Raw genomic sequence first — 27,893 nt, 5'->3', positions numbered from 1 at the left:
ATAAAAAAAAAACAACAGTGATTCCAGGGCTCTTCAAATCAATTAACGGCAAGCAACAAATTGAGAAGTGATTATTTATGGAAAAACCTGCCAAACTTGGGTAGGGAGAGTGAGAGCCTGTGGTGTCCTCGCCTGGGTCTGCTCTACGCAAGCTGGGGCACAGCTCTACCAGGGTGGGACTCTACCTCCTGGGGCTTTATGCTCACTGTGTAGAGCAGGGGAAGTGCCCGGGCAGAGATTCTGGAAGTCAGAGAGTAGGGAGGGCAACTGAGGACACACAGAAAAACTTGCATCTTTGCTGGCCCGGGGACAGGGGTGTGGCTGGGGGGGGGGGGGTGCCAGACCTGAGAACTAGCCAGAACTCTAACAGGAAGATCCTGGAAGTCAGAGAGCAAAGAAGGGCTCAATGAGGACGTCATCGAGGCCTGGATGACGCGAGGCACGTGTACTCAGGAAAACGGAAAGAGCTGGGCGCACACACACGTACAGGGAAGACTGCCAAAACACTGACTTCCATGCCCTCCTTGCTCCCACCCACACAGAGATCCACCCGCAGAAGGGAACTCAGCAGGCTTGAGCGCCAAACCAAGCAGACATAGAGCAAACCCTAGAAGTCAGGCTAGAAAACAAAAATCAAAATAGAAAAGTGAGCAGGGATCCCAGTGGATATGTGATGTGGGGGAGAGATTTCAGAGAGTAATTCCAGGCATGTTACAAAACAAACACACAAAACAACCAAAGAAACCCAGTGACAATTACAAATCTTAAAAAAAAGTCAGAATCCAGGTGACACAATACAATCTAAATGTCCAGTTTTCAATAAAAAATAATAGGATAGGAAAAAACACTGAAAAGTGTGAGCCATACTCAGGAAGAAAATCAGGCAACAGAAACTGACCCCGATGGCCAGATGCTGAACTGAGTAGACAACAACTTCAAAGCAGCTGTAATAAATATGTTCAAAGAGTTCAAGAAAACCAGAGAAAACATGATCACAAAGGAAAATATGATAACAATGACTCGAAGAAAAAAGTACTAAGAGGAATTCTGGGGGTGGAAAAAGTACAATGACTGAAATGAAACATTCACCAGCTGGACAAAACAGCAGATTTGAAATGGCAGAAAAAAAGAATCATTATACAACTTGAAGACTGTGTAATTTCTATTACTCTAACTGGAGAACAGAAGAAAAAAGATTGAAGATAAATAAAGTCTCATAAACCTGGGAGACAACATCAAGCATACAAACATATGCATAATGGGAATCCCAACCCCCCCAAAAAGGGGGCAGAAAAAGTACTTGAACAGAGATAGCCCCAAATCTCCAGTCTAATGAAAAACATTAATCCACAGTTCCAAAAATTAATAACCCCAAGTAGGAAAACACAAAGAGATCCCCACCCAGACACATTATACTGAAACTGTTGAAAACTAAAGACAAGGAGAAAATCAGGAAAGCAAGAGAAAAAGACACATAACATATAGGGGTACAAAATACAGCTAACTCTGACTTCTCCTGAGAAACAATGAACACAAGAAGCCAGTGGGATGACAAATTTAAAGTGATATGAGAGAAAAATGCCTATCAACTAAGAATTCTATCTCCAGCAAAACTATCCTTCAAAAGCGAAGGCAAAATAAAAACATTTCCAAATACACACATACTGAGAGAATCCACTGACAGCAGACATGATTTAGAAAAACCACTTAAAGTATTTCAGGCTGAAATAAAATGATACTGGATAGTAACTTGAATCCACAGGAAGAAATAAAGAGCACTAAAAATGGGAAAGACATGGATTGAGAAATAAGGTTTTTTTTCCCCTTTTCTTAATATTTTTACAAGGTGAAAGACTGTATAAGGAAGAGCTTAGGAAACTATATATTCCACTGGAGAAATTTGTCCCACTCACCATTTTTACATACCTGTGAGCTGAGAACAGTCTGTACATTTTTTAATAGTTGGAAAAAATTCAAAATAATATTTTGTGACATATGAAAGTTGGCCAATCCCTGGCACAATGCGATAATTATTAAATCACATACATATATTTGTAATACATATAGTTACAAATATGTTGTACAGGTCTGCAACATATACAGATACAGTATATACAACAATAACAGCAAAAATGAAGGAAGAGGAAATAGAACTATAATGAAGCAAAGTTGCTGCATTTTACCAGAACTAAAATATTAACCTGACGTAGACTGTGATAAATTATGTATTTTAATCCTCAGAGCAAACACCAATAAAAGTGGTTTAAAATCAACAGAGGAATTTAAATGGTACACTAAAGAAAATTTTGTTTAATATAAAACCAAGTACTGAAGGAGGAACAAAAAAGGACACAAGACACAGAGAACACACACAGCAAAATGGCAGATGTAAATCCAACCACATTGTCTATAACTAACTGTCTTCCTAATCCAGATGTAAATCCAACCACATCTATAATTACATTAGATATGAATGGCCTAAGTACCTCAATCAAAAGGCAAAGACTTAAGGATGGTCCTTAAATATGTTCCAGGTTTAGGCCATTTGTCTTGCTTTGTACTTGCCATCTGCCTTTTCATACCCATGAAAAAGAAAACCGAAGCAAGGATGCAAAGAAATACTACAAACTATAATGCAAAAAAACTGTCTTGAACGACAAGACCTGAAACTACATTTTAAAGGGGCGCAACCCCTTATCTGAGAATATCGCCTATAACAACCAATATGAAAACATATTCTAGTAAAATTACAGAAAGAAAGCACAATTTATAAGGGGGTAAAATAGATTATCATTTTCCCACTTTCACAGGAGAAAAACATATTTAAGGACCAGCAAAGAAGATGACGTGGAGGGGACAGGAGAGAGAGAAGGGTAGAGAGGAAGAGACTGTTGTTGGAGAGGTGAACAGGGCTCATGTAAAGGTGCACAGCCCACCATCAAGGGTTTACAGCCTATTTTAAGGTTACAGGGGTGTACTGGTGGGTTTTAAGCAGAGTACCAGTATGTTCTGACTCGTTTAAGAGAATCTATCTAGATGCCACGTAAGGAGTTGATTCTGGGGGACAAGTAGGTGAGAAGTAGAAGGTGAGAAGTAGAAGCAGAACATGTATATTATACTAGTATATGACATCTAGTATAATAAACGAGGTGAGACTAGATGGTTGGACCCAGAATGATCTGGAGTTGGTGATAAATGACCTAATTTGGAATATATTTTTAAAGTAGAAATGACAGGACTTGCTGGTAGACTGGTTATGAAGTAAAGAGAGAAGCAGAAAAGAGGAAGAGGGATACCAGATTTTTGTCTTAGGCAACCGCTGAGTAGAATTATCTTTTGTTTTGTAAATTTCTATGAAAGAGTAAGAGCTCAAAGTTAAAGAAGCTTTTCTGAATGCCATCTCATTCTAAAAGTTTAAGAATACTAGTTTCACATAAAAATGATCAGGATAAAAGTATCAAGGTCAGAAATCCAAGAAAGAGGGGATATATGTGTATGTATAGCTGATCCATTTTGTAGTACAGTAGAAACTAACACAATGCTGTAAAGCAACTACTACAATAAAAATTAATTTAAAAAATGTATCAAGGTCAAATGCAATAAAAAGTTATTGTTATAAAAGAGAGAATAAGAACAGAATAACATTTTCCTACAGACAATGAAAGCAAGCCAGAAAGATGTACCCACAAAACACATGAAAATTATAATCTATTATTTCAAACCAAGCTAAAAGAAATTAGGAAAATGATACAAGATATGAAAGAACAACATAAATTAGAATTAGGACAACCAAAACACTAAATGAGAAAATAGGGTAAAGAATTTTTTTTTAAAATTCAGAAATGAAAATTAAACTAGAAAGAGCACAGGAGCAAATAAACACAACGAATAATGCTTTGAAACAAACAGAAGGACAAAAGGGAAAAAAAGAAAAAGAGATAAAATGCACTTGAGGGACCTTCCTGGTGGTGCAGTGGTTAAGAATCTGCCTGCCAATGCAGGGAACACGGTTTGAGCCCTGGTCCAGGAAGATCCCACATGCCATGGAGTAACTAAGCCCGTGCACGACAACTACTGAGCCTGCACTCTAGAGCCCGCGAGCCACAACTACTGAGCCTGGGTGTTGCAACTATTGAAGCCCACCCACCTAGAGCCCATGCTTTACAACAAGAGAAGCCATCATAATGAAAAGGCTGTACACCGCAACGAAGAGCAGCGCCCCCGCTCACCACGACTAGAGAAAGCCCACGCGCAGCAACGAAGACCCAACGCAGACATAAATTAATTAATTAAACTGTTCCTCCAAAACTGTTTAAAAAAAAAGAAAAAAGAAGCACTTGAGAGGGAGTAGCCAACGCTGACTCTAAAACAGCGGTCCCCAACCTTTTTGCACCAGGGACAGGTTTCGTGGAAGACAATTCTTCCATGGCCAGGGTTGGGGGTGATGGTTCCCAGCAGATGAAGTTTCGCTTGCTCACCCACCGCTCACCTGCTGTGCGCAGTTCCTAACAGGCCTCAGCCCGGGGGACCCCACCCCCACCCCTGGCTCTACACGGCATCCAACACAAGAAAATGACCACATATCCATGAAAAAGAAAACTGAAGCTAGGATACAAACAAATACTACAAACTGTAACGCAAAAAAACTGTCTTGAAAGACAAGACCTGAAACTACACTTTAAAGGGGCACAACCCCTTATCTGAGAATATCGCCTTGTAACAACCAATATGAAAACATATTCTAGTAAAATAATGGAAAGAAAACACAATTTATAAGGGGCGGGGGAAAAGATTAGTATTTTCCCACTTTCACAGGAGAAAAACATGCTATCCAAAAAAGCTAACTTTCAAATTTGGGCACAAACTCTTAGAACAAGCTGACCTCAGTCGGGGCTGCTGTCCTCTGAGCCCTGATGAGGAACTGATGAGAGAATGAGCTTCAGACAATCACAATAAGGAAGGAGACAACTAAAACTAAATGCAAATTAAAAGGAAGGAAGTAGAGTATGTAACAGCTATTATGCTCTGGGATATACAGTATAATCATTTAAATAAAGTTACAACAATGAAAAGAGCAAGAAAAAAATTTTGTTAAATATTTTCAGTAACTATGTGCATTTTTGGTAGTATTAGAATTGTATCCTTAGTCTTTTGTGCATGTAGTGTGGGATAAAGCAAATAAGTAATTATGAGATATTCTAATTCTATCATCCCGTGTCTTAGAACCAGGATTTTGGGTATGGAGCAAAAGAAACACTGACATAACAGAAGAGGTTAAAAGTAGAAACCTTGTAGTTCTGAATTTGGCTCTATCATATCATTATGAACTCAAAAGAAAGTCAGTCAGTCAGTCTGTCTGACTGTCCACTCATTCATCCTATCTCTGTCCACTGAAAAAATCTAGAAACAATGATAGCCCAGTGATCTGAAATGCTATCTCCACTAAAAGATACCAGGGCAGATTCCAGGTGGAGGGAAGAAACTACATGACAAGCCTAAAGCATCCTGTCATATCAGACTATATGGGAGTCACTACAAGAGCCAAACTGAAGAGGTTCCTGATGTCTAGAGATGGGATAATCTGAGCTTCCGTAGGATAATAGTCACAATGGATTAAAGCCCATCATATATGTTTAAAACCATGAGTTCAAAATGACATAAAAGAAAAAATAGGTAATTCCCTGGCTGTCCAGTGGTTAGGACTTGGCGATTTCACTGCCGTGAGCCTGCGTTCAATCCCTGGTAGGGGAACTAAGATCCCATGAGCTGCGAGGTACAGCCAAGAAAAGAAAGAAAAAAGAACTGGTCACCTTCAAAGAATGATAGGTAACCAGTTCATTCTCTTGAAAATGTAAACAGAAGAAAAGAGTCAAGCTTTTATCCTGCCTTTCTTACGCAAACAACCAACCAAAGGAGAGGACATGTCCCTATATAGAGTATTCTAGCAAATAAATAAGAAAGCAATGGAACGATTAGAATAGCACCATTTTGCAACCTCTAATGGATTTAACGGCCTCAGGCAACGAGCATCAGTAGCGGCTGCCATCACGAAAGGAGAGACAAGCAGACAGCAGGTGCTTCCAGATGCTGGATCACAAATACCAATGGTCTCAACAAAGGCTGAACTAACTGGGCCTCTGAATCAGGGGAAATCTGCAGAAAGACGGGGCTGGGGAGCAGGTGGAAGTGCAGCAGGAGTGTGCAGGTCAAAGGCCCAGGTTCCTCCATAGGTGAATTGTTGAGAAAAAAGGAAAAAACTGTAGGTCAAAAGAAACTTAAAAGATGGAAATTATTAATTAAGAGAGGTAAGATGACAGTGCACGCTTGGGTAATAGAAACTGTCCAGAAACACAAGCCAGGACAGTGTTACTTCAGGGGAGGACACAAGGAGGGCTTCTGTGGACAGGCACAAAAACTCTAGACCTGAGTTTTGGTGACTAAGGCATCCATCTAATAAGCATTAAGCTAAACATTTACTTTGAGTGGTTTACTTTATCATGCTTTATTTCGGGGGGGGGGGTCGTTTTTCTAGCAAAGGTGGGAAAAGTGATTCTAAAGCAATTCCGTAGCTTCTTTTCTATAAAACAATGACAGCTGCTTCTACTGATGCAATTGCAGAAATGAAGCTGTTCTACAGGCAGGGATGCCCCATTTCCTCCCTGGGGCCAGCCCTGAGTACCTGGTATCTTCACTGTACCGCTGGAGGAAGTGTCATCAGTGTAGGGATGGCTACTCTCCACCACCACGGGCTGAGAGGACAGGCGGCCACTCTGTGAGTCTGTGGCTACATCCTCCAACTCGGTGACACAGAGCTCCAACAACATATCTGCCACCTGCAGGAGGAAGCGGGGTACAAAGCAGAAGGACGTCAGGATGCCCGCCCAATTCAGATCTTTCCATAGGGACGGGGGCAGAGTGGAGGCCTTGGGAGTTTGAGAAATCTAGTTCAAATTAGGGCTCAGTTTCCTCACCTAGAAAATCAAGACAGCACAGAGCTCGCAGAGGTAGCAGCCAGGAGGTGCCTGACACACCCAAAACACCCAGTACATGGCAACTGATGAAATGAAATGCCTGTGATTACAAGTTTCTCTTTACATCAAGACAAGATTTCTTCTGCCCCAGGAACAAAACTATCAAGCGAAGGAGCAAAAGGTATAAAAAGGACCAAGATCCTAGAGGGCACTGGGGGCCAAGCAGGAGGGAAGCAGGAATGGAGAGGAACGACCAAGCTGTCCAGGTTGAACAGCAGCAGACGGCATCTGAAATGAGGGCTACAAATATGAAGACAACTGGGGGTGTCTCTTGACTCAGCCTCCATACCACATTCTCCCAACAATCCATAATGTTCCAATTTCATTTGAAAATTTTAGTGATTCACACCATTTAAATGGTCAATACTGGTGATTATAAACTCCTTGACTGCTATTTTTAAAAACAAACAAGAATATGCTGTTACGGTAATAACATATTAACCTCCAAATATTTTTAATTTAGAGAAAAATAATGAATCTATTCTGTACGTTTCAGAAATAAATGATTGTTTTTATCTATTTTTCCTCATACTTAGATAATAAACAGATTAGCTTAGCAAACAGCTTTATTAATGACAAACTAAGATCACTGCCATTTAGATGTTATCATTGTAAATTCAAAAGTTTCTCTTTTTTTCTTAAACAGTCCCAAATATCAGGTCAGAGTAGGACATAGGAGTAGCATCTTGCCACTGGCCAGGAAAGTTTGAAGACAATCCCCACCTTTGTTTCTGTCTCCCCTTGAATCTGAGATGCTGACATCATCAAACTTCTAATGCACAGCCCACTAGGGCTCTTCTGGGCTTCAGAACCTTCCTCTGCAAAGCCAGTCAGTCCCCCAGGAGAGGCCAATAAGCTCTGAGGCGAGGGTGACAGAGCGGTCACAGCTGTGGTTCTGTCCTCAGAGCACTCAAGAGTCCACCACCATTTCTCCCACCCACCAGCAACCTGAGTGTCTTTGAGGCAGTAATGACCTCTGAGAGCCTCAGGGTGCTTATCTGTAAACAAAGGGAAAGTCTGTGCTCCGTACTGAGAGAATGCACCAAGAACCAGGCCTGGCAGGTAATGTGTACAAGAAATGCTGGGTATTATCACTTTAAATCCATGTTCTCATTCCATCCTTTCCTCACACAAATACATTAAACTTGTGAAAACATTAATATTTTGCTTATGGCAATTCACCTTGATTTAATCTCTCAGAATTATGCCAAGTAACTTGCCTCAAAAAACTACAAAGTAGGAAACCTGTAACTTTTAGTTCTTCCTGAATACAATTAAGAAATTAACAAGCCCCTAAAATACCTACCAAACCATTTACTATGATTTCAAGACACTTGTCCATACTTAAGTACTTTATGGTTTTGGTGGTGGTATGGAACTTGGAGAAACACAGATGACCCATCTGCACAGGCACATGGCATCAGACTCCCTGACACAGCCAGTTCTGAAAAGGCAGAGCAAGGCTGCTGATAAATAAGGGTCCTTAAGGAAGCCCAAGGACTTCAGGACTAATCAATTCTACTTTTAAGATATATTGATATGATACTGACTTTACACCCTAGACTAGCCACATGTGGCTGTTCAAATTTAAATTAATTAAAGTTAAATAAAATGAAAACTTCAGTGCCTCAGGTGCACTAGCTACATTTCAAGTACTCAGTAGCTACATACGGCTGGTGGCTCCCACACTGGATGGCTCGGGTACAGAACATCACCATGGCAGAAAGTCCCACAGGACCCAGTACTACCAAATATTAAAATCTATTTTAAATAGTTAATACTTAAAATACTGTGGTATTGGAGCACAGAAACTAGATTAATGGAATAGAAAAAAGTCCATAAAAGTTTAGAATATGATAAAAAGTGCTCTTCAAATCACTAGGGAAAAAATGGATTTATTCAATCAATGATGTTGGGGCAACATGTTCGCCATCTAGGAGAAAGTAAAGTTGAATCCTCACTTTATCCCTTACATCACGATAAATCCCAGGTAGTTCAAAAAGGTAAATATAATAACAGATGAAAACGTAAAAATGATTAGAAGAAACTTGAGAGAGTTTTTTAAACAATGTCATGCTGGTAGCATATTTTTGGTATAATACAAAATCCAGAAGCCATAAATGAAAAAACTGGCAGATCTGACTTCGTAAAAACTAGAAATTTCTAAATTCTAAAATATCAAAATTACATCAAAAGGCAAACTGGGGAGCAACTGCAGCACAGATGACAGAGAAGGGACTCATCTTTAGCAGGAGCCCTTCAAGCACGAGACAGCATCAGCCCGCCCACCCGCCTGCAGCTCACCTGTGGGTAGGCAGCGCCCATGCCAGACAGCACAGCCGAAAGCACATCCTTGCCCTTGTCCCCGGCCCGGCCGCACACAGAGAGCTTGAGCAGGTCCACCATGACGCGCGTGTCATCCACAACCAACAGGCTGGTGAACTCATCCAAGGACTGAAGTTCCGGGCCTGACGCTTTATTTTGGCTTTCAACATCCTAAAAAGTCAAACAATTAAAATGAGGAATGATATGTTAAGAGGTAAACAGTCATAAACTCAAAGGATACATGATTACCAATAATGAATAAGGGACTTTCTGAGAATTTAAGACCATGAAATACTAGATTAAGAAATGACAAGCCCCTAAAATCTCCAGCACCCTGCACTATGCTTTCAAGATCGATTACCTATTTCACAAATTACCAATGGCTGTCAAAAGGAATGCCTAAACTATAAAGAAATGACAATTTATACTGTGACCAAGTTCATAACAGAGGTACGTTACAAGGGGAGACTTGGAATGAAATCACACCATGTAAAATTACCCCCATAGGGTATGTTTGGGAGTTTTCTATCAACTAAATTTGTACACTATGCTTTTACATATTTTGTCTAGATCCTCTCCATAATTCTTTCTTAGAATCTTATTTAATGGACTTATTGGCATGTAACACATTGTCCATAATCTCTTGCCCCTTACGTTCTTTTAAAAAGAAAATATACAAAGTGTCTTCTCAATATTCCCCTTGCACCTCCCATTCACAGTATGTCAGTTAAAACAAACCACATCTGCGATCATTTACCTCTTTCCACATTAGCAGAGGAAAGGAGACGCTTGTTTGCCTGTGGCAGCACCACTGACACCCCCAACCCCGCATGAGGGTGGGGGTGCCCCCCCGGGAAAGCCACCCCACAGCCTGCCGCCCACCACAAAGGAGCCTCTTGGGGGCTGGCGGTAGGGTCCAGCTTACAGGGGGGAATAGGGAGCCGTCAGAGCTGGGAAATCCCCCAGCTTCTGAGCAACACTGAGACCTGTGCTGAACAGGGGAGCAGCCGGGCCCTTCCCATTCCCCAAGCAGAGTCCAGCTCTCCAGGAGAAGAACAAGGTGCCACAAGTGCCTCTTCTCTTCTCTCTTGCCTTCTGGATTTCAGTAAAACCAGTGCCAATGCTTTTCAGAAACAGAAATGAGCCAGGGGAAGCACAAGCCCCACTTAGGAACCTTAAGGGCAATGTGACATATCCAATGCGCAAAGTCCATCAATGCTCAAGTTGGCCCTGGAAGCCATAGCTCTCTCGGGCAGGAGCACGGTTTCTCCCTTTAAAGAAATAGACCCTGCTCCTACCTCTGAATGAACACTTAGGGAATCAGTAAGTGAAATTCATCAGAAACGATGACATTCCAGAATCTCACTCACTGAAGACCAGCGGAAGCATCCAGTGGAATATATTAATCATATATAACATCTTTGGTCTTATTTGAAGCAGGATTCAACATTTTTTTGGTGGGGGGGTTTAAAAAAAAAATAGAGGACAAGTCCAAAGGAAGTGCTAAAAAAATAAAATCACTAGCTGCCTATCCTTGAATAAGCCCAAAACTAACATGAAAATTACTTTGCCATTATTTATGAATCAAATCAAAACTGAAATGATAGGAATTAAGGGCTATACTCTGGATAATGCCTATGTCTCATAAATAATTGGTAAGAAAGAAATTATACCATCCCTCTTCTAGCTAAAAGCAAAAATTTTGCATAATTCAGATTAATTTCTGCATTAAACCCTCACCCTAGGAGACTGCCAAATATCAGAAGTTGAGTCCAGACACCTAATTTATAAATAGCAATTTCCTCATCACCATAGATGGTTATGACGATTTTCCATAGGACATATTTTCATCAGCAGTAAAAGCATAATATAAATCCAGAGTTCCAGATGTAACTGACAACAACGTGTGCCTGTTCCCAGGGTTGGCCGGCAGGGAAGAGGGTGGGAGCAGGCGCGATGGCCTGGCATGGGGGCACCCGGCGAGCTCGGGAGGGCATCCATGTTGGGGCGCCGCGTGTTAGAGCCAAGGGGAAGATGTCCCTGCTCTGGGCCAGCGGCACTGGGTGCAGGGGTGAGGGAGGTCACAGGTCAAGCAGGGTGAGAAGTTATCCCTGCCGAGGGCAGGCTGGTTCTGCGTGCCAGAAGCTGTGCAGGCGACGGGCGGTGTCCATGTGGGAGAGGAACGACAGCGAAAATGGGAGGGTGGCTACCTAAGGGCAAGTTATTAAACAGTCACTAACAGGAGCCAGGTTTCTCCCTTTCAGAGAAGAGTTTCCAACACAGAAAGGGAGGAAAGTAGAATGAATCCTGTGCAGTTACTAGAATTGATGGTATGGCTGCGGTTTCACTATATGTAGATATATAACAAAATAAATATTAATGTGTATAACTTACTGCATGGATGCACACATGCACACGCACGCGCACACACGCTTATTTCCTAGCTCTGCCCAGGAACAGCGGTTGTGAACAGCAGCCCCCCCCAAGAGCAGTGAGCACATGAAGGCCCAGATCTTGGCTTCTAAGTACCATTCTCCACTAAAAAGAACCAAGACCTCTTGAAGAAACATCTGATTTCTGTGCTGGAATATAAAACGTCTTGTTAAACCTAGAATTTTGTGTTGTGCCAGGAAACAAGGAAATATAAGAATAATCAGAACATGTTAGAACAGAGAAAATTCTACCAAATATTTAAAGAATTAATACCAAACCTTCACAAACTCTTCTAAAAAACAGAAGAGGAAGGAACACAGCCCAACTCATTCCAGGAGACCAGTATTACGCTTTAACCCAAATCAGGAGAAGATAAAGGTGCAAAATAGCAAAGCAGGGCTTCCCTGGTGGCGCAGTGGTTGAGAGTCCGCCTGCCGATGCAGGGGACACGGGTTCGTGCCCCGGTCTGGGAAGATCCCACGTGCCGCGGAGCGGCTGGGCCCGTGAGCCATGGCCGCTGAGCCTGCGCGTCCGGAGCCTGTCCTCCGCAACGGGAGAGGCCACAACAGTGAGAGGCCCGCGTAACACATAAAAAAAAAAAAAAAAAAAAAAAAATAGCAAAGCAATCCAACAACATATAAAAGGATTATATACCTAAAATATAGAAAGAGAGCAAGAATAAACCTTGTGGTGTTGGACTGAAAACTAAAGTATTGGTTTGAACCACTCATGGTTTTCATTATATAGATAAGGTGCCAAAGGAGAAATAAATGCTTGTGGGTGTGTGTGTCTGTTTGCTCAGAGGGCCTAAACCAAGGACACCCAGTAGCAATCAGCTTTCCAAGCTCCCAGATCTTGTTTCTAAATTCTCTGATCCACTAAAAGGAACCAGCGCTCCTTGGAGAAATGGCTGATTCCAGGGCGAGGGCAGGGTAGGTGAAAGATAAGTTTGGAACACTCTATTGTGCTAGGAAGTAAGGAAGTGCTCAAAGAGTTATGGGGACACATCAGAAGGACAAACCAGCTGGAAAGGGCTCCCAATGGCCAAGTCTGGGGCAATTTGGGTGTCAAATGATGTATGTCATTATTTGAGTAAAACAGGATCCCATGAATCTGTACCAATAGACAGACAAACAGATGAGATGAGAAAGGAAAGTTCTCACTTACAGAAGAACCGCAACAGTGATATTCCAAAAGGAATGACGAAATTTGAAAAATCACCACATGACAACTACCACAGTAATAATGGATCCAGCTAGAATCATCAAGATACTAAAAACTGGTAGGTGAAAATATGACAAGGGATAAGGTAGTAACACAGTCTCAAAGTATCTCCCCATGAATACTTATTAACACACTTTTATTAACTCCCAATAGAGAAATCTGGCAGATACTTTTAACAAAATAGTAAGAATTAACATCACCTGTAATGCAGCAAATTAACAATGCACACATCCCAATGGGATGCACTGAAAAGAACCCTGCATCATTCTTGTGGCGTTTCTGACAAAAACAGGAACTGAAGGATTGTTCCATATTGAAGACCAAAGATACAACACTCAACCTTGGGCTGGGTCCTAGACCTATAAAGGATACTACTGGTACAATGAGCAAAATCTGAATAGGTCTATGGACAGAAAGTAATCCTGGATCAATGGTAATGTCCTGATACTCAGGAAATATGCACTGAAACATTAAGGAGAGTTGGGGATTGTGCCCTACAGCACTCCCGCCAACGGTTTAGAAACACTAACAACTGGAGAACCTAGGTAGACAGTACCTAGGAGTATATCACATAGTACACAGGCTTATACCATGTTCTATTTCTATGAACTACTTCTGCAACTTGTGTGTACATTTAAGATTATTTCAAAATAAAATGTTAAAGAAGAAAGCCCTTGACCTCTTTGGTTTTGGTCATGGTTTCTGCAATGATGCTGGCAGCTCCTGGGTCATCTGTTACTGGAATAAATGGCCGAGAAGAAGCTGAGGAAGCAGATGGGGTCACTGCGGAGGGGGTCACAGCATCCTCAGAAGAGACGATCTAAAATGAAGAAGAAAAGGAGAAACTTGGCAACATGGCACACTTCCCATCCAACTCCAAAAGCCTTACCCCTTGGGCCACCTGGAATATACCAGATTTTATAGAGGTAACAAGGCACTTACACAACAAGCTACCACCTCCAGTGGGCTCTGGGACAGCCCTGCAAAATCAACCATATTCATATTCCCAGGAGAACCTATTAATAGTCACAACAGGTCACATGAAAACAACTAAAATGAGCTCCCATTTCCTCAAGTTGGATTTTTCCCTGAAATAAGTTACAAAAATCTTTAGCTTTTGGAGCTTTCACGTTTCAGAACTTCAGATAAACAACTGTGCACTTGCATTTAGCAACTTTTTAAAAGAATAATCTGTTTCCATCTACACACGAAAAAGGCTCCTTTTTTAAAAAAATATTTATTTATTTGGCTGTGCCGGGACTTAGTTGCAGCACACGGGATCTTCGTCGCCGCATGAAGGATCTTTTTAGTTGCGGCAGGCGAGTTGCGGCAGGCGAGTTGTGTCATGCGAGCTCTTAGTTGCAGCATGCGTGTGGGATCTAGTTCTCTGACCAGGGATCAAACCCAGGCCCCCGTGCATTGGGAGCATGGAGTCTTAGTCACTGGACCACCAGGGAAGTTCCAAGGCTCCTTTTGCAAACAGAATATTTTCTAATTCAAGCCAAAAATCACAGCAGTAGGCACAAAAACACTCTGAATTAAGTGAAAGAATGACATACTTTACTAGATACAAATTAGCTACCTTTTCCTTTCTGATCAAATATTGCTTTATTGCTTTAACATTTATTTTTACCTCTCCTCTCTTTTCTTGCCATGGATTTGGACTCAGTCTGTCTTCAATATCAACAGCCAGCACACACTCCTCTCCATTCATGGGACTGGCCATGGCAGACACATCAGAAGTGGGTGCTGAGGAAGAGAACGAGGGACACTCCACCAGGGCAACCATGCCAGCTGGCATCAGGGCCCCGACCACGGCGTCTCTGTCAGGAGAGAAAGCCAGACCTGCAGTGAGCTGCCATTCACCTCTGCAGAAAGGAAGAGTCAGGGGGCAGGACAAGCGCTTATTGAAGGACCCCCTCATTTTTATAAGATAAGTATAAAAAGAGTTTTAGAAAAATACTGAATGTTATTACTATCCATCGGCTAAAAGCTAAAATACTTACTCCTGATCTTATTTATTGAATGACCACAGTGATGACAGGTGAAAAACTGCCAACATAAATATCAGCCTCTGTATTACCCTGAGAAATCTTCTTGGTCTGTTCAAGCCTGAGGGTAATTTTGTGTTTACTGAAAGCCAAATACCAAAGGTGCCTCACACAAGACAGCAAGGACTAAACGTCCTCTCAACAATAAGTCAGCCTTTGGTCTAAACTAATGTTCCTGTGTAAGTATTAATTTCTATTCATCAGATGCATAACCATGATACACTGATGGCTGGGGCACTTATTCAGGTTGTGAGAAAACAGCAGCAAAACGGTGGAAAACACAGCACTACCAAAACGCCTTATCAAAAGTGAAGGAGATGACAGGTGTCTTGAACATTACTGTATATTAGTAACAACTGATTCTTCCTCTCATCCCCCAAAATATGTTTAAAGTTTATTGGCCATAAAAAATAATGAAAATGTTCTTTAACTTGATTTTCTAATTCATATTTCAACCTCCATTAAAGAAAGCACAGATACCATTATTCACCATCAAAGGGTGTATGACCCAGAACTCACAGTATTTAAAAACAATACACACAACATTTTCCATCAAAAAACTACAAAAACCCAAAGCTTACATAGCTGTGGGATTTCAAAAGTTAGCAAACGAGCCTACCTGGCATACATGATTTGCAGTGCTGTAAGTATATGAGATAAGGCCTGCTGTTTCGCCAGATTTCCATCTAATGACAGGAGAATCTTGGCAAGAGAGGGGCGATTTGGTTTAGAATTATTTGCACCACTGATTTTATTACTGGTAGCAGAAGAGTCAGCATCAGAAGGCACACCTGAAAAAGGAAAATAAAATTTGGGTTCAATTGTTAAGATCACAGTTTGCTCTGTTTCTATCATTTGACCTTTCAGTTTAGTTCCAAGACACACTGCAATCTGCATTTTGCTATTTCACAAATTAAATATTAGTTTCATTAATGGTCTTTCAGAGTTTAAAAAAAATGATCTATACTTATCTAAAGAAGCTATTTTCAGCAAAGGTTCACTGTAAATGCAAACAGATATAAATACTTTTGCAAAATACACTTACAACAATTTACGCTATACATAAGTAAGCTTTGAAAATACTACAATAACTATCTGTATTTACTTATCGTTGAAATGTAAAACAAAAAATAATCCAAAACAATGGTGAGAAGACAAGATGTTCACCATATACAGTCTTAGTGGACACATGTTCCAGCTCACTGCCCTGAGACTTCCCAGGCCTCAGCAGAGGGAGAGAACCAGGTGGAGCTCAGTGGTCTCTGCGAGCAGAGGAAGTAGAGCTCAGAGCCAGGGAGTCCAATGTGGCCAAAGTTCACAGGACAGGATGAGAGGAGAAAGTTGCCCACAGAGTGCCCTGGAGATGTGCTGGTGCTCTCACTCATCCAGCTAAGGATGCAGCAGAAGCTGATGGGTGCCTACATAAAAGGGCACTGCCCAAAGCCAAAGAAAGAACTGCATGAAAGGACTGGAGACCCAGCACAGAGGCTGGGAGAAAATGGAGGGCCCAACTAGTGCCTGCTTCCATCCGCCAAATGGGAAGACCTCATAATTCACAAGACACTGAGTAGAATACTCAGTGGGGAAATAATTAGCCCCAGGCTAATATCAGGTCTGAATCCACTTAACAAATCCAAAACCAAGACCCAAAAAGATCAAACTGTTTGAGAGTAACTTAACTGTACCTAAGCTCAAGAAAATTTATACACACACAAAAATCTCCAGCAACATTCAGGTTAAAATTCACACTGTATGGCATCCAACTAAAAGTTACCCAGCGGGCAGAAAGGCAGTAAAATACCACTCAATTCGGAAATAAGAAGAAAAATCAATTGAGCTAAACAATCCAGAACTAACACAGATATTACAATCAGTAGACAGGTTAAAACGTTTATTATATCTCTATTCCATATGTTCAAAAGAGAACCAGAGACATGAAAGATATAAAAATGCCCAAATCAAATTTCGAGAGAGGTAGCTAGGATGTCTGAGATTTAAACAGTTTGGTAACATTAACAGCACATTAGAAAATGAAGAAAAGACAAGTGAATTTGGAGACATAGCAATATAAGCTATCCAAAATGAAACACAGAAAAGGAAGTTAAAAAATGAACAATGTCATTTATCTGTGGAACAACTTCAAGAGACCTAATATACATAGAACTAAACCTCCCAAAGAGGAGAAAGAAAGGTACAGGAAAGAAATTTTTTGTGAAGAATAGTAACTGAAAAATTTCCAAATTTGTTGAAAATTAGAAACCCAAAGATCCAAGAAGCACAATGACCCACAAGCACATGAACCATGAAGATAAAAAACATGGAAATAAAGAGAAAATCCTAAAAGTAGTCTGAGATAAAACATGTTATGTACAGAGTTCCGGTAGAGAGCGCGGTGAGAAGCGGATCGCGGCCTTCTAGCCTGGGGCCCTCCAGGCCCTCCGACCTCTGGTCGGCAGGTGAACTGGGGGGCCCCCGGGACAGGCTCAGGCTGTGTCTTGCCGAGCCCCAGAGCCCTCACCGCAGCCGCCCACTGGCAGTGCCCGAGCCCGGAAGCAGCAACGAACTGCTCCCCCACCCCCACCTCCGCGACCTAATGCTGGCGGCCCCTCGGAGCCCAGATCCCGCCCACCGCCGGGTCTCTTGACCCCACGCTGCAGGGGTTAGGCGAAGCCTCCGGCAGGCCACCAAGGACATGGCGCCTTTGGGCGTCGGGCGTGGCAGGGCGAGAAGAATGGCGGCCACTGGAACACCGAACACCGCGGAGGGCCGTTAGAGCCTCGAGGGCCCGGGAAGGGGGGGTCTACGTGGAGGTCAGCTCAGCCACTCTTAGGCCTTGGAGCCCGTGCGGATCCGAGACCTGAGGTGACCTCTCTGCCCCAGCTGGACGAGACCTCACCTCGTCCGGACAACGACGGACAAAGGCCTGAACGGGCCCGGAAAGTGTGCAGAGCCCCGACTGACGACGGGTGAAACGTTAGCGGGTCATCGGGCGGTTGGTCGTCGTTCTACCAAGACCCCGATGTCTACCTCGATAGAAATGGTAGAATAACGTACCACATGCCGCCAATAGGAAGTGCCAGCCACCCTTTGGTAAGATTTACTGGCCGTTTATAGAAGGCCTGTGTATATAATATGGAAAAGCTGCTCTCAACTTTCCCCCAACCTTTCGAAAGAAAACTTTTCGCTACATATAGGCCTTCTAGATGTGAAGAGGTTGCCGATGTATGATAGAGTTAAAGTCACATGTCTTGTAGATGCCATTTGTTTTTTTTTTTTTTTTTTTTTTTTGCGATACGCAGGCCTCTCACTGCTGTGGCCTCTCCCATTGCGGAGCACAGGCTCCGGATGCACAGGCCCAGCGGCCATGGCTCACGGGCCCAGCCGCTCCGCAGCATGTGGGATCTTCCCGGACCGGGGCACGAACCCGTGTCCCCTGCGTCGGCAGGCAGACTCTCAACCACTGCGCCACCAGGGAAGCCCGCCATTTGTTTTTTTAAAAAAACCGTAGAAAAGAAACGTCTTCTGGAAATGACTTTTCGAAATGGAGTTGTTTGACCGGCCTCTAGAGGCGACATCAGGAGCCACAGAGGACCACGTTTGTTCAGTGGGTTAGAGGACATGGAATGGAAGACGTTGAGGAGGAAGAAAAGATGATTCTGTGCCAGACTGGTCACAGTTAGAAGACATTTGCATATTAGAACCATTGTTTTGTGTGTGCATTTTACTCCTTACTATTGTATGTGTAGTTGACAGTAAGTACTTTTTTGAAATATCTAGTCTTTCTAGATCTTCTAAAGTGCCTGATATATGTTCAAAGTAGAGGTAGTAAAAAGACATTTTGTAAATATCATTTTGTTAAAATTCGTATGAAATGTTGCTTTGGGGGGGAGGGGTGGCCAAACCACTTTTTTGAACAGTACGCAGTATGCACTGTGTTTGTTTGTGCACTGGTTCAAGGTCGGGGGGAGGAGAAGGAAGTGCAAAGAGCTCTGTGCCAGTGTGTTTATAGTGATGCAAGATTAACCATTGTCTTTTTTATATTCCTGCATTTGGTTTCACTTTGCTGTGTATATAGTGTATATAATGGACAAATGAGTCCTAATTTACAACATCTGGTCTTTCTAGATGTTAAAGAGGTTGCCAGTGTATGACAAAAATAGAGTTAGTAAATAATACATTTTGTGTTAAAATTTCTAGGAAAGGTTGTCTTCTGAAAATTTGAGCATGATAGCCCTCTGGGTTGGTGGAGGGGGGAGAGAGAGAAGGGGGTTGGTCTTAGAATGGCTAGAATGCTGGTATTTTGAAGACAGTTCAGATTATAACTGTAACATGTGTGCAGTTCCTTCAGCACTGCTCTGTATATAGTGGACAAATTAAGTCCTTATTTGAAACATCTAGTCCATCTAGATGTTTAGAAGTGCCCAAAGTATGTTAAATGTAGAGGTAGTAAAATATCACTTTGTAAATATCTTTTTGCTAAAATTCACAGGAAGTACTGTCTCTGGGAATGTTAAATGTTAAACCACCTCTCTGAGCAGTATACTATTGTCTATACTTGTTCAGTGGTTTGGAGGAGGGAGGGAAAGAATTGCAAAAGGTAATATGCTAGTGTGTTCCTATCTGGACGTTTTCAGACAAAACCATTTTTTGTATGTTCATTTTGTTTTGCTGTGTATACAGTGTATATAATGGACAAATTGAGTCCTGGTTTTGCAACATCTGGTCTCTAGATGTTAAAGTGGTTGCCAGTGTATGACAAAGTAGTAAAATGAGCACATTTTGTATACTTTATTGAAATTCATAGGAAAGCTTGTCTTCTGTAAATGACTTTTGGATATGAATTTGTTCAACCACCTCTGAGCATTACACATGCATGTACTTGTCCACGGGATTGGCGGTGGAGAGAAGGAAGTGAGGGAGGAAATGGTTCAGGCCAAAATGGTCATATTTAGAAGATACCTCAGATTATAACCATTGGTACGTGTGTGCAATTTTATTTAACAGTGCCGTGTACATAGTGGACAAGCAAGTTCTTATATGAAATATCTATTCTTTCTAGATGTTTAGAAGTGCTTGATGTATTTAAAAGTAGTTTTAGTAGACTAATGCTTCTTGTAAATAGCTTTTAAAAACTGATGAGAAATACTGTCTTTGGAAATGGAATTGTTAAACCTCCTCTCTGAACAGTATACTCTGTGCTTGTTCATTGGGTTTAGGGAGGTGGGAGGGAAGACTGCAAACGATGTTTTGCTAGCAGGTACTAGAACATTTCAACTTATCCATTGCTCTATATCCATTGCTCAAAACGATGTTTTGCTAGCAGGTACTAGAACATTTCAACTTATCCATTGCTTGTTCATTGGGTTTAGGGAGGTGGGAGGGAAGATTGCAAACGATGTTTTGCTAGCAGGTACTAGAACATTTCAACTTATCCATTGCTCTATATGTTTCATGCATTTTGTTTAACTTTACTGTATATATTTTGTATATACTGGACCAGTGGGTCCCAATTTTATAATATCTAGTCTCTAGATATTAAAGATGTTGCCAATGTATGACAAAAGTAGAGTTAGTAAACTAACACATTTTGTACACTTTGTGTTAAAATTCATTGAAAGGCTGTCTTCTGAAAAGGGCCTTTGGAAGTGAAATTGTAAATCACATCTAAGTGACACCTGTGCCTGTACTTGCCCAATGTTGGATGGATGGCAGAAAGGAGGTACTGGAAGAAATGAAGTGTTCTAGATTAGAATGTCCCTATGTAGAACACACTTTCAGATCTAAACATTGTTACATGTGTGTAGTTTATTCAACACTACTGTGTATACAGTGGACAAACTTAAGTCCTTATTTGAAACATCTACTCTTTCTAGATGTTTAGAAGTGAACAAAGTATGTTAAAAGTAGAGGTAGTGAAGTAACATATTTTGTAGATATATCCTTTTGTTAAAATTCATATGAAATACTGTCTTTTAGAAATGGAGTGATCAAAATGATCAAACCACCTCTCTGAGCAGTACACATTATTTTATTTGTGCTGGTTCAGGGAGAAGAAAGTGTAAAGGGCTTTATACCAAGACTAACCATTGTCTGGTGTGTCTCTGCGTTTTGTTTTACTTGGCTGTGTACATAGTGTACATAAAGGACAGAGGGTCCAAATTTACAACATCTAGTCTTCCTAGATGTTAAAGAGGTTGCCAGTGTATGAAAAAAATAGCCGATAAATATATTGTGTACACTTTGTGTTAAAATTCATAGGAAAGACTTCTGAAAACAACTGGAAGAAGTAAAATTGTTAAAATCCCCTCTAAGCATTACAGATGCTTATTATTCTTGCCCACTGGGTTGATAGAGATGAGAAGGGGAAGCTAGACTTCTAGGCCAGAGTGTTCCTGTTTAGGAGACACTTTGTGACTATAGCCTTTGTGTGCAGTTTCTTCAGTGCTACTACGTGTATACATAGTGGACAAACTTAAATCTGTATTTGAAACATCTAATCTTTCTAGATGTGTAAAAGTGCATAACATATGTTGAAAACAGAGAGTTAAAAGTAACACCTTTAAAGTATTTTTTTCCTGTTAATTCATAGGAATGCTTGTATTGGGGGAGTGGAAATTGTTAAACTTGAGTCTTGGAGAGTAAGCTGACTCGCTGGGGGGGGAGGCGGGAAGCAGACAGGGAAGGAAGTACAGAGAAGGGATCTGTGCCCATGAGTCTTTAGACAAGTTCAGATTGTCTAACCATTGTTCTACTTGTGTGTTTTAGTTAATATTGCTGTGTATTAAAGAATAAGCGAGTCCTAATGCCCAAAGTATATTAAAAGTAGAGGGAGTAAAATAACCCCTTAATAAATGCCCTTTTGTTGGTTTTTAGGAAGGGCTGTGTCTTCTGGGAGCATCTACGTTAATCCACCTCTTGGAGCTAGGTATAGTCCTGTACTTAGTCGCTGATATGCTGGAGGAGAGGTAAGAGGAAGGGTGAAGGGAAGGGCTCTTAGCTAGTATCTCCACATCTAGAAGACAGTTTTAGGTTATAACCATAGGTCTAAATGTGCATTTTTGTAAAGTACCAATGCTTATTATGGACAAGGTTCATTCATTATTTTGCAACATCTAGGCTTTTTAGGAGTCCTGAGGTGACAATGTATGTGATAAAAAGTAGAGCTAGTGAATTAACCAATTTGTAAATATCTTTGTTATAACTGGTAAAAAAGTAGCATCTTGGACATGGAATTGTTAAACCATCTGAGAAATGTACACCAGGACTTGTTCATTAGGTTGGCAGCAGAGGGGTAGAAGGAAGTATAAAAAGGAGGGCAGTATGTGGATGTGTTCCTTTTTATATTTTGATGATAACCACTGATGGTGTGTGCATCTCTTAGCTGTACTATAGGAATACACTGTTAAGTAACTCAGCGGAAACATACCTCCTTGCTAATACTTCAATAGTTTAGATCAGATAATGAATCCTCTTAAGAGCATTATACTTTGGGTACTCTGTTGCTTTATATCTCATTTTTTAATTGAACATTAAGGGAATGCAGTATTTTAATCATAACTCTGCCAATATCTTTATCTAGAGGCCTGTTGCCATTTTTGTCTTTTCTGAAGTTTTTGTCGCCAAGAAAGGATTACATTTTTTTTCCTTCCAGATTGAGTTGGTGTAGTGTATTTTTGGTTATCAAAATACTCATAGCCTTGGGACTTTGAAATGGTAAATATTCATGATGTGTGAAAAAGCATGATACATAACTGTATGATCTTAATTACATAAAAATGGATGCTTAGTTGTTTAAATATACAAACGAGACCTAGAAGGACACATCAAATGGTAAACTGCTTGTGATGATAGATGACTTTGTTTTTTGCTTCTTGTGTTCTTTGGTTTCCTATTATGCACATGTTAACTTTTAAGAAATAAATGTTATTTTGAAAACCTTAAAAAAAAAAGATGTTATGTACAGAAGAACAAAGTAAGAATGACAGCAAATTCTCAATGAAAACAATGTCAACCAAAAATTTTATACCCAGCTAAAATATACTGCAAACATAAAAAGCTGAAAGGAGGAACCCCAGACCTGAGCTACAAGACATAAAAAAGTAAGTCCTTGGGCTTCCCTGGTGGCGCAGTGGTTGAGAGTCCGCCTGCCGATGCAGGGGACACGGGTTCGTGCCCCAGTCTGGGAAGATCCCACATGCCACGGAGCAGCTGGGCCCGTGGGCCATGGCCACTGAGGCTGCGCGTCTGGAGCCTGTGCTCCGCAACAGGAGAGGCCACAACAGTGAGAGGCCTGCGTACCGCAAAAAAAAAAAAGTAAGTCCTTTAAGCAGAAGGAAAATGGTGCCAGATGGAAATATGGATCTCCACAAAGGAATGAAGAACACCAGAATGTATCACTGATTCACTTTGTTATAAAGCAGAAACTAACACACCATTGTAAAGCAATTATACCCCAATAAAGATGTTTAAAAAAAAAAAAAGAACACCAGAAATGGTAATTACATGAGTAAATATAGAGATATTCTTTTCTTTTTAATTCATTTAAATAGATAACCTAATGTTCAAAGAAAATTAATTTTAAAAACTGTCACATTTACAACATACAAAGAAATGTATAACAACAACAGCACAAAGGCTAGGAGGGAAGAAATAGAGGTATACTGTTGTATAATTCGTATACTATACATGAAAGTGTAGAATCACCTGAAGGTAGACTATGATAAATTAAAGGTGTATAATATATATCCTAAAGCAATCACTAAAATAACATAATAAGTTAGAGCTCAAAGAAAACAAAGAGAAAATAAAATCATAAAGAACAATTAACTCAAAGAAAGGCAAAAAAAAAGAGAAGAAAAAGAACAATGAACAGCTAGGACTAACAGAAAACAAATAGCAGGATACTGACTGAAAACAGATACATTAATAATCACATTAACTGTAAGTGAAATGAACACCCCAATTAGAGACTGTCAGAGAAAAAATTAAAAAGCTAAATACAACTATATGTTTCGTACAAGGAAGTGTCTTTTAGTAGGTTAAAAGTAAAAGAATGGAAAAGATATACCATAGTTTGCCGTAGTATATGGAGTACCATAGTTTAAGTACTATATAGCATTGGTCAAAAGAAAGCTAGAGTCACTATATTCATATCAGACAAATTTGACTTTAAAGCAAGAATTTCAAAGCAAAGGGATAAAGAGGGTAATCTGTCATAATGATAGCAGAGTCAATTAATCAAGGAGAGAAAAGTAAATGTCCACATTAGAAAAGTAGGAAGATCCTAAGCTTCTTAGAAGAAAAGAATAAAGATAGGGGAGATCAGTGAAATAGAGAACAGAAAAACAATAAAGAAAAATCAAGGAAACCATAAGCTTGTTCTTTGAAAAAACTTAATAAAACTGATAAACCTCTAGGAAAGAGAAGGTACAATTACCAATATAAGGAATGAATAATGACATCACTACAGAGTCTACAAATGTTAAAAGAAAAATAAGCAAATATTGAGACCAACTTTATGCCAATAAGTTCAACTTCCATCAAAGACACAAATCTTACTAGAAAAAGAAAAAACAGATAACCCTGAATCTATTAAAGGAATTAAATTTGTGGTTAAAAAACATAAAGAAACTGCACAAAGAACTCTAGGCCCAGATGGCTTTACTGGTGAATGCTACTGAAAGAATACCAATTCTACACAAAATGAAAAGGAAAACTGAAAAGAAGGGAACACTTACCACTTCATTCTATGAGACCAGACAGAGATACTAATAGAAAATTACAAACCAATATCCATCATGAACAAAGAGGTAACAGTTCTTAACCTTTTTTTTTTTTGGCAACTTGAATACAACAAGGTACAAAAAAAATAATCCACAGGTCAAAAACAAAGCTGAAAAGAAATTTTTAAAATACATAAAACTGGGCTGTCATGGTGGGCATGCTGAAGAAGACCACTGGCCTTGTGGGACTGTGGGTATGTAAGAGTCCACACAAGAGGCTAAAAATATTGTATACAAAGATTCTTTATGTTCTTGGACAAATCCTTAAAAATGTACCATATAAAAGGTATACAGAATAGATTACAAATGAGAAGCTGTGTATGGTTTAAAGTGAAGCCAGATGTTAAAAAATTAGAAGAGCAATTTCAGGGTGGCCAACTAGAAGAGGTGATTCTTTAGGCTGAAAATGAACTAAGTCTGGTGAGAAAAATGGTGGAATGGAAACCATGGGAGTCTTCAGTGGAAGAGCCTCCTGCCAACCAATGGAACACCATTAAATGACTTGTGTTTTCATGGGAAACTGATAATAATTAAATATTCTGTTATATTAAAAATGTTTCCATATTCATCTTATAATCAAGAAAACTGATATAAAACATATTGAGGAGACTTGTTAAAATTGATGATTATGGTAATAGGGACTTGTGAATCAATTCTTGATTTGCAGAGCATTCATTCAAATTATTTCCAAGATGATATTTTTTAAGAAAACAAAGAGGTTGTGGGAAGATTTGAAATCTAATTGGAAAAATTCCTATAGATTTTCAACACAGGGACCATATTTGAAAGATGAAGTATTTTTAGTAGTATCTTCAACACAGCATTTACTTTTTTTCATTCTGAAAAAACATAAAAGGTACTTAATTATTATTTAAACAAATTTATAGGTCACTGTTTGAAGTGAAGTAGTAAGAAAAAAACCATCAAATTAGAATTTGTTGTATGCTTGAGAAAACTGATTCGGTATTTGAAAGATTTGAGAAAACTGATTTGGTATTTGAAAGATTTTTATTTATAGTGGTAGTTGGAAAAATTTTCCTTTTGTCTCATTTAAGGAAGTTAGCTTTCTGGCCCTTTGCCTTTAGTTTTCTAGATCAACCAAAGTACATCAGGATAGAGAGAGAATTTCTGTAAAACAAGAGACACTAAGAGTTCCTAAAGTTTATCCAACATATAGATAGGCTTATATTCAAAACATCTCGCTGTATGGTTATAACTTCAAAGTGGAATCACTAAGTGGTTTTCACTAATTTCCAATATGAATGCAGACTGGGTATCAAACAGAAGATAAATGCTGTTCAAAGAATGAAGCAGTATGGCAAGTTTAAGGTTAAACAAAAATAAAATTACTTTTCATATGTCCTTAAAATACATATATATAACTGAATGAAAATGAAAATACAACATATCAAAATTTGAGAGATGTAGCTAAAGCAGTGCTGAGAGGCAAATTTATAGTACTAAAAGTTTACAATAGACAAGAGGAAAAGTCTCAAATCAATGATCTAAGCTCTCACCTCAAGAAACTAGAAAAAGAATAGAAAATAAACATAAAGCAAGCATAAAGATGAGAACAGAAACCAATAAAACTGAAAACCGATAAACAACAGAAAATCAAAGAAATGAAAAGTAGCAAAACCAGGTGGGGTTTATTCAAGGTATGGAAGACTGACTCAAAAAACTTAATAGGAATATTCATAGCAGGTTTTACTTCTAATAACCCCAAACTGAAATAATCCAAATGTCCTTAAAAAGATCAACTGTATTTCTACACACTAGCAAGGATCAACTTGAATATTTCTAGATAATAGCAAAGAACAAAAGAAATTATTAAAACACCATTAACAACAGATGAACAATATGAAATATTTAGGGATAAATATGACAGAAGATATACAAGACCTGTACACTGAAACTACAGATTATTGCTGAGAAATGTTAAAGATCTAAACAAATGGAGAGAAATACTACATTCAAGGGCTGGAAGATTCAATACTGTGAAGCAAGTCCCAAAATGATCTATAGTCAGTGCAATCAAATCTCCAAGTAGGCTATTTTATAAAAATTGACAAGCTGATTCTAAAAGTTATATGGAGGGGCTTCCCTGGTGGCACAGTGGTTAAGAATCCGCCTGCCAATGCAGGGGACACAGGTTCAAGCCCTGGTCCGGGAGGATCCCACATGCCATGGAGCAACTAAGCCCATGCACCACAGCTACTGAGCCTGTGCTCTAGAGCCCACGAGCCACAACTACTGAGCCCACGTGCCACAACTACTAAAGCCTGTGCACCTGGAGCCCATGCCCTGCAGCAGGAGGGGCCACCGCAATGAGAGGCCCATGCACTGCAACGAAGAGTAGCTCCCCCTCGCCACAACTAGAGAAAGCCCAAGTGCAGCAACAAAGACCCAATTCAGCCAAAAATAAATAAAATTTTAAAAATAAAAAAAATAAAAGTTATATGGAAATGCAAAGGGTCTAGAATACCCAAAACACACTTGAAAAAGAATAAAGCTAAAGCATTACCAAAGCTTGAATTCATTCTTTTATAAAGCTACAGTAATCAAGACAATGTGGTATTTGCATCAAAATACAAAAATAAATCAACTAAACAGAACTGAGAATCCAGAAATAGATCCACACATACATAAACAACTGATTTTTGACAAAGTGCAAATTCTTTCAATCAAGAAAGGATATTTCTTTTTGACAAATGCAATTGAAACAACTGGATATCCATATATCAAATATAAATAAATAAATAAATTTATTTCAATCCATACCTCACACCATATATGAAATTTAACTCAAGATCAAGCATACACGTAAATAACTAAAACTACAGAACTTTTATAAGAAAACAGGAAAAGAATCTTTATGATCTTTATGATCTTGAGTCAGGCAAAGGCTGTTTAAATACAACATTCAAAAGATAAAAATGGATAAACTTGGACTCATCAAAATTAGAAATTTTTTGCTCTTTAAACTTCACCTAAGAGAATGAAGAGACAAGCTACATTGGGAGAAAATATGTGCAAATCATATATCT

General features: G+C 39.8%; 1 protein-coding gene and 1 pseudogene across 1 annotated transcript in view; one reads left to right on the top strand and one right to left on the bottom strand.

The window, feature by feature from the left end:
• The window catches only part of HERC2 (HECT and RLD domain containing E3 ubiquitin protein ligase 2), a 231,180-nt gene that overhangs the window by 37,799 nt on the left and 165,488 nt on the right, over positions 1-27,893 (bottom strand). Inside the window, 5 exon segments of the mRNA XM_065880686.1 lie at positions 6,680-6,833; positions 9,336-9,527; positions 13,693-13,833; positions 14,647-14,836; positions 15,684-15,855. Of these exon segments, the coding sequence (XP_065736758.1) occupies positions 6,680-6,833; positions 9,336-9,527; positions 13,693-13,833; positions 14,647-14,836; positions 15,684-15,855 (849 nt within the window).
• LOC136125872 (NADH dehydrogenase [ubiquinone] 1 alpha subcomplex subunit 5-like) lies at positions 24,996-25,347 on the top strand (annotated as a pseudogene).

This window comes from Phocoena phocoena, chromosome 7, assembly GCF_963924675.1.
Source record: "Phocoena phocoena chromosome 7, mPhoPho1.1, whole genome shotgun sequence".
Taxonomy (NCBI): domain Eukaryota; kingdom Metazoa; phylum Chordata; class Mammalia; order Artiodactyla; family Phocoenidae; genus Phocoena; species Phocoena phocoena.
Note: the sequence above shows the minus strand (reverse complement) of the source record. Positions and strands in the feature narration are given on the sequence as shown.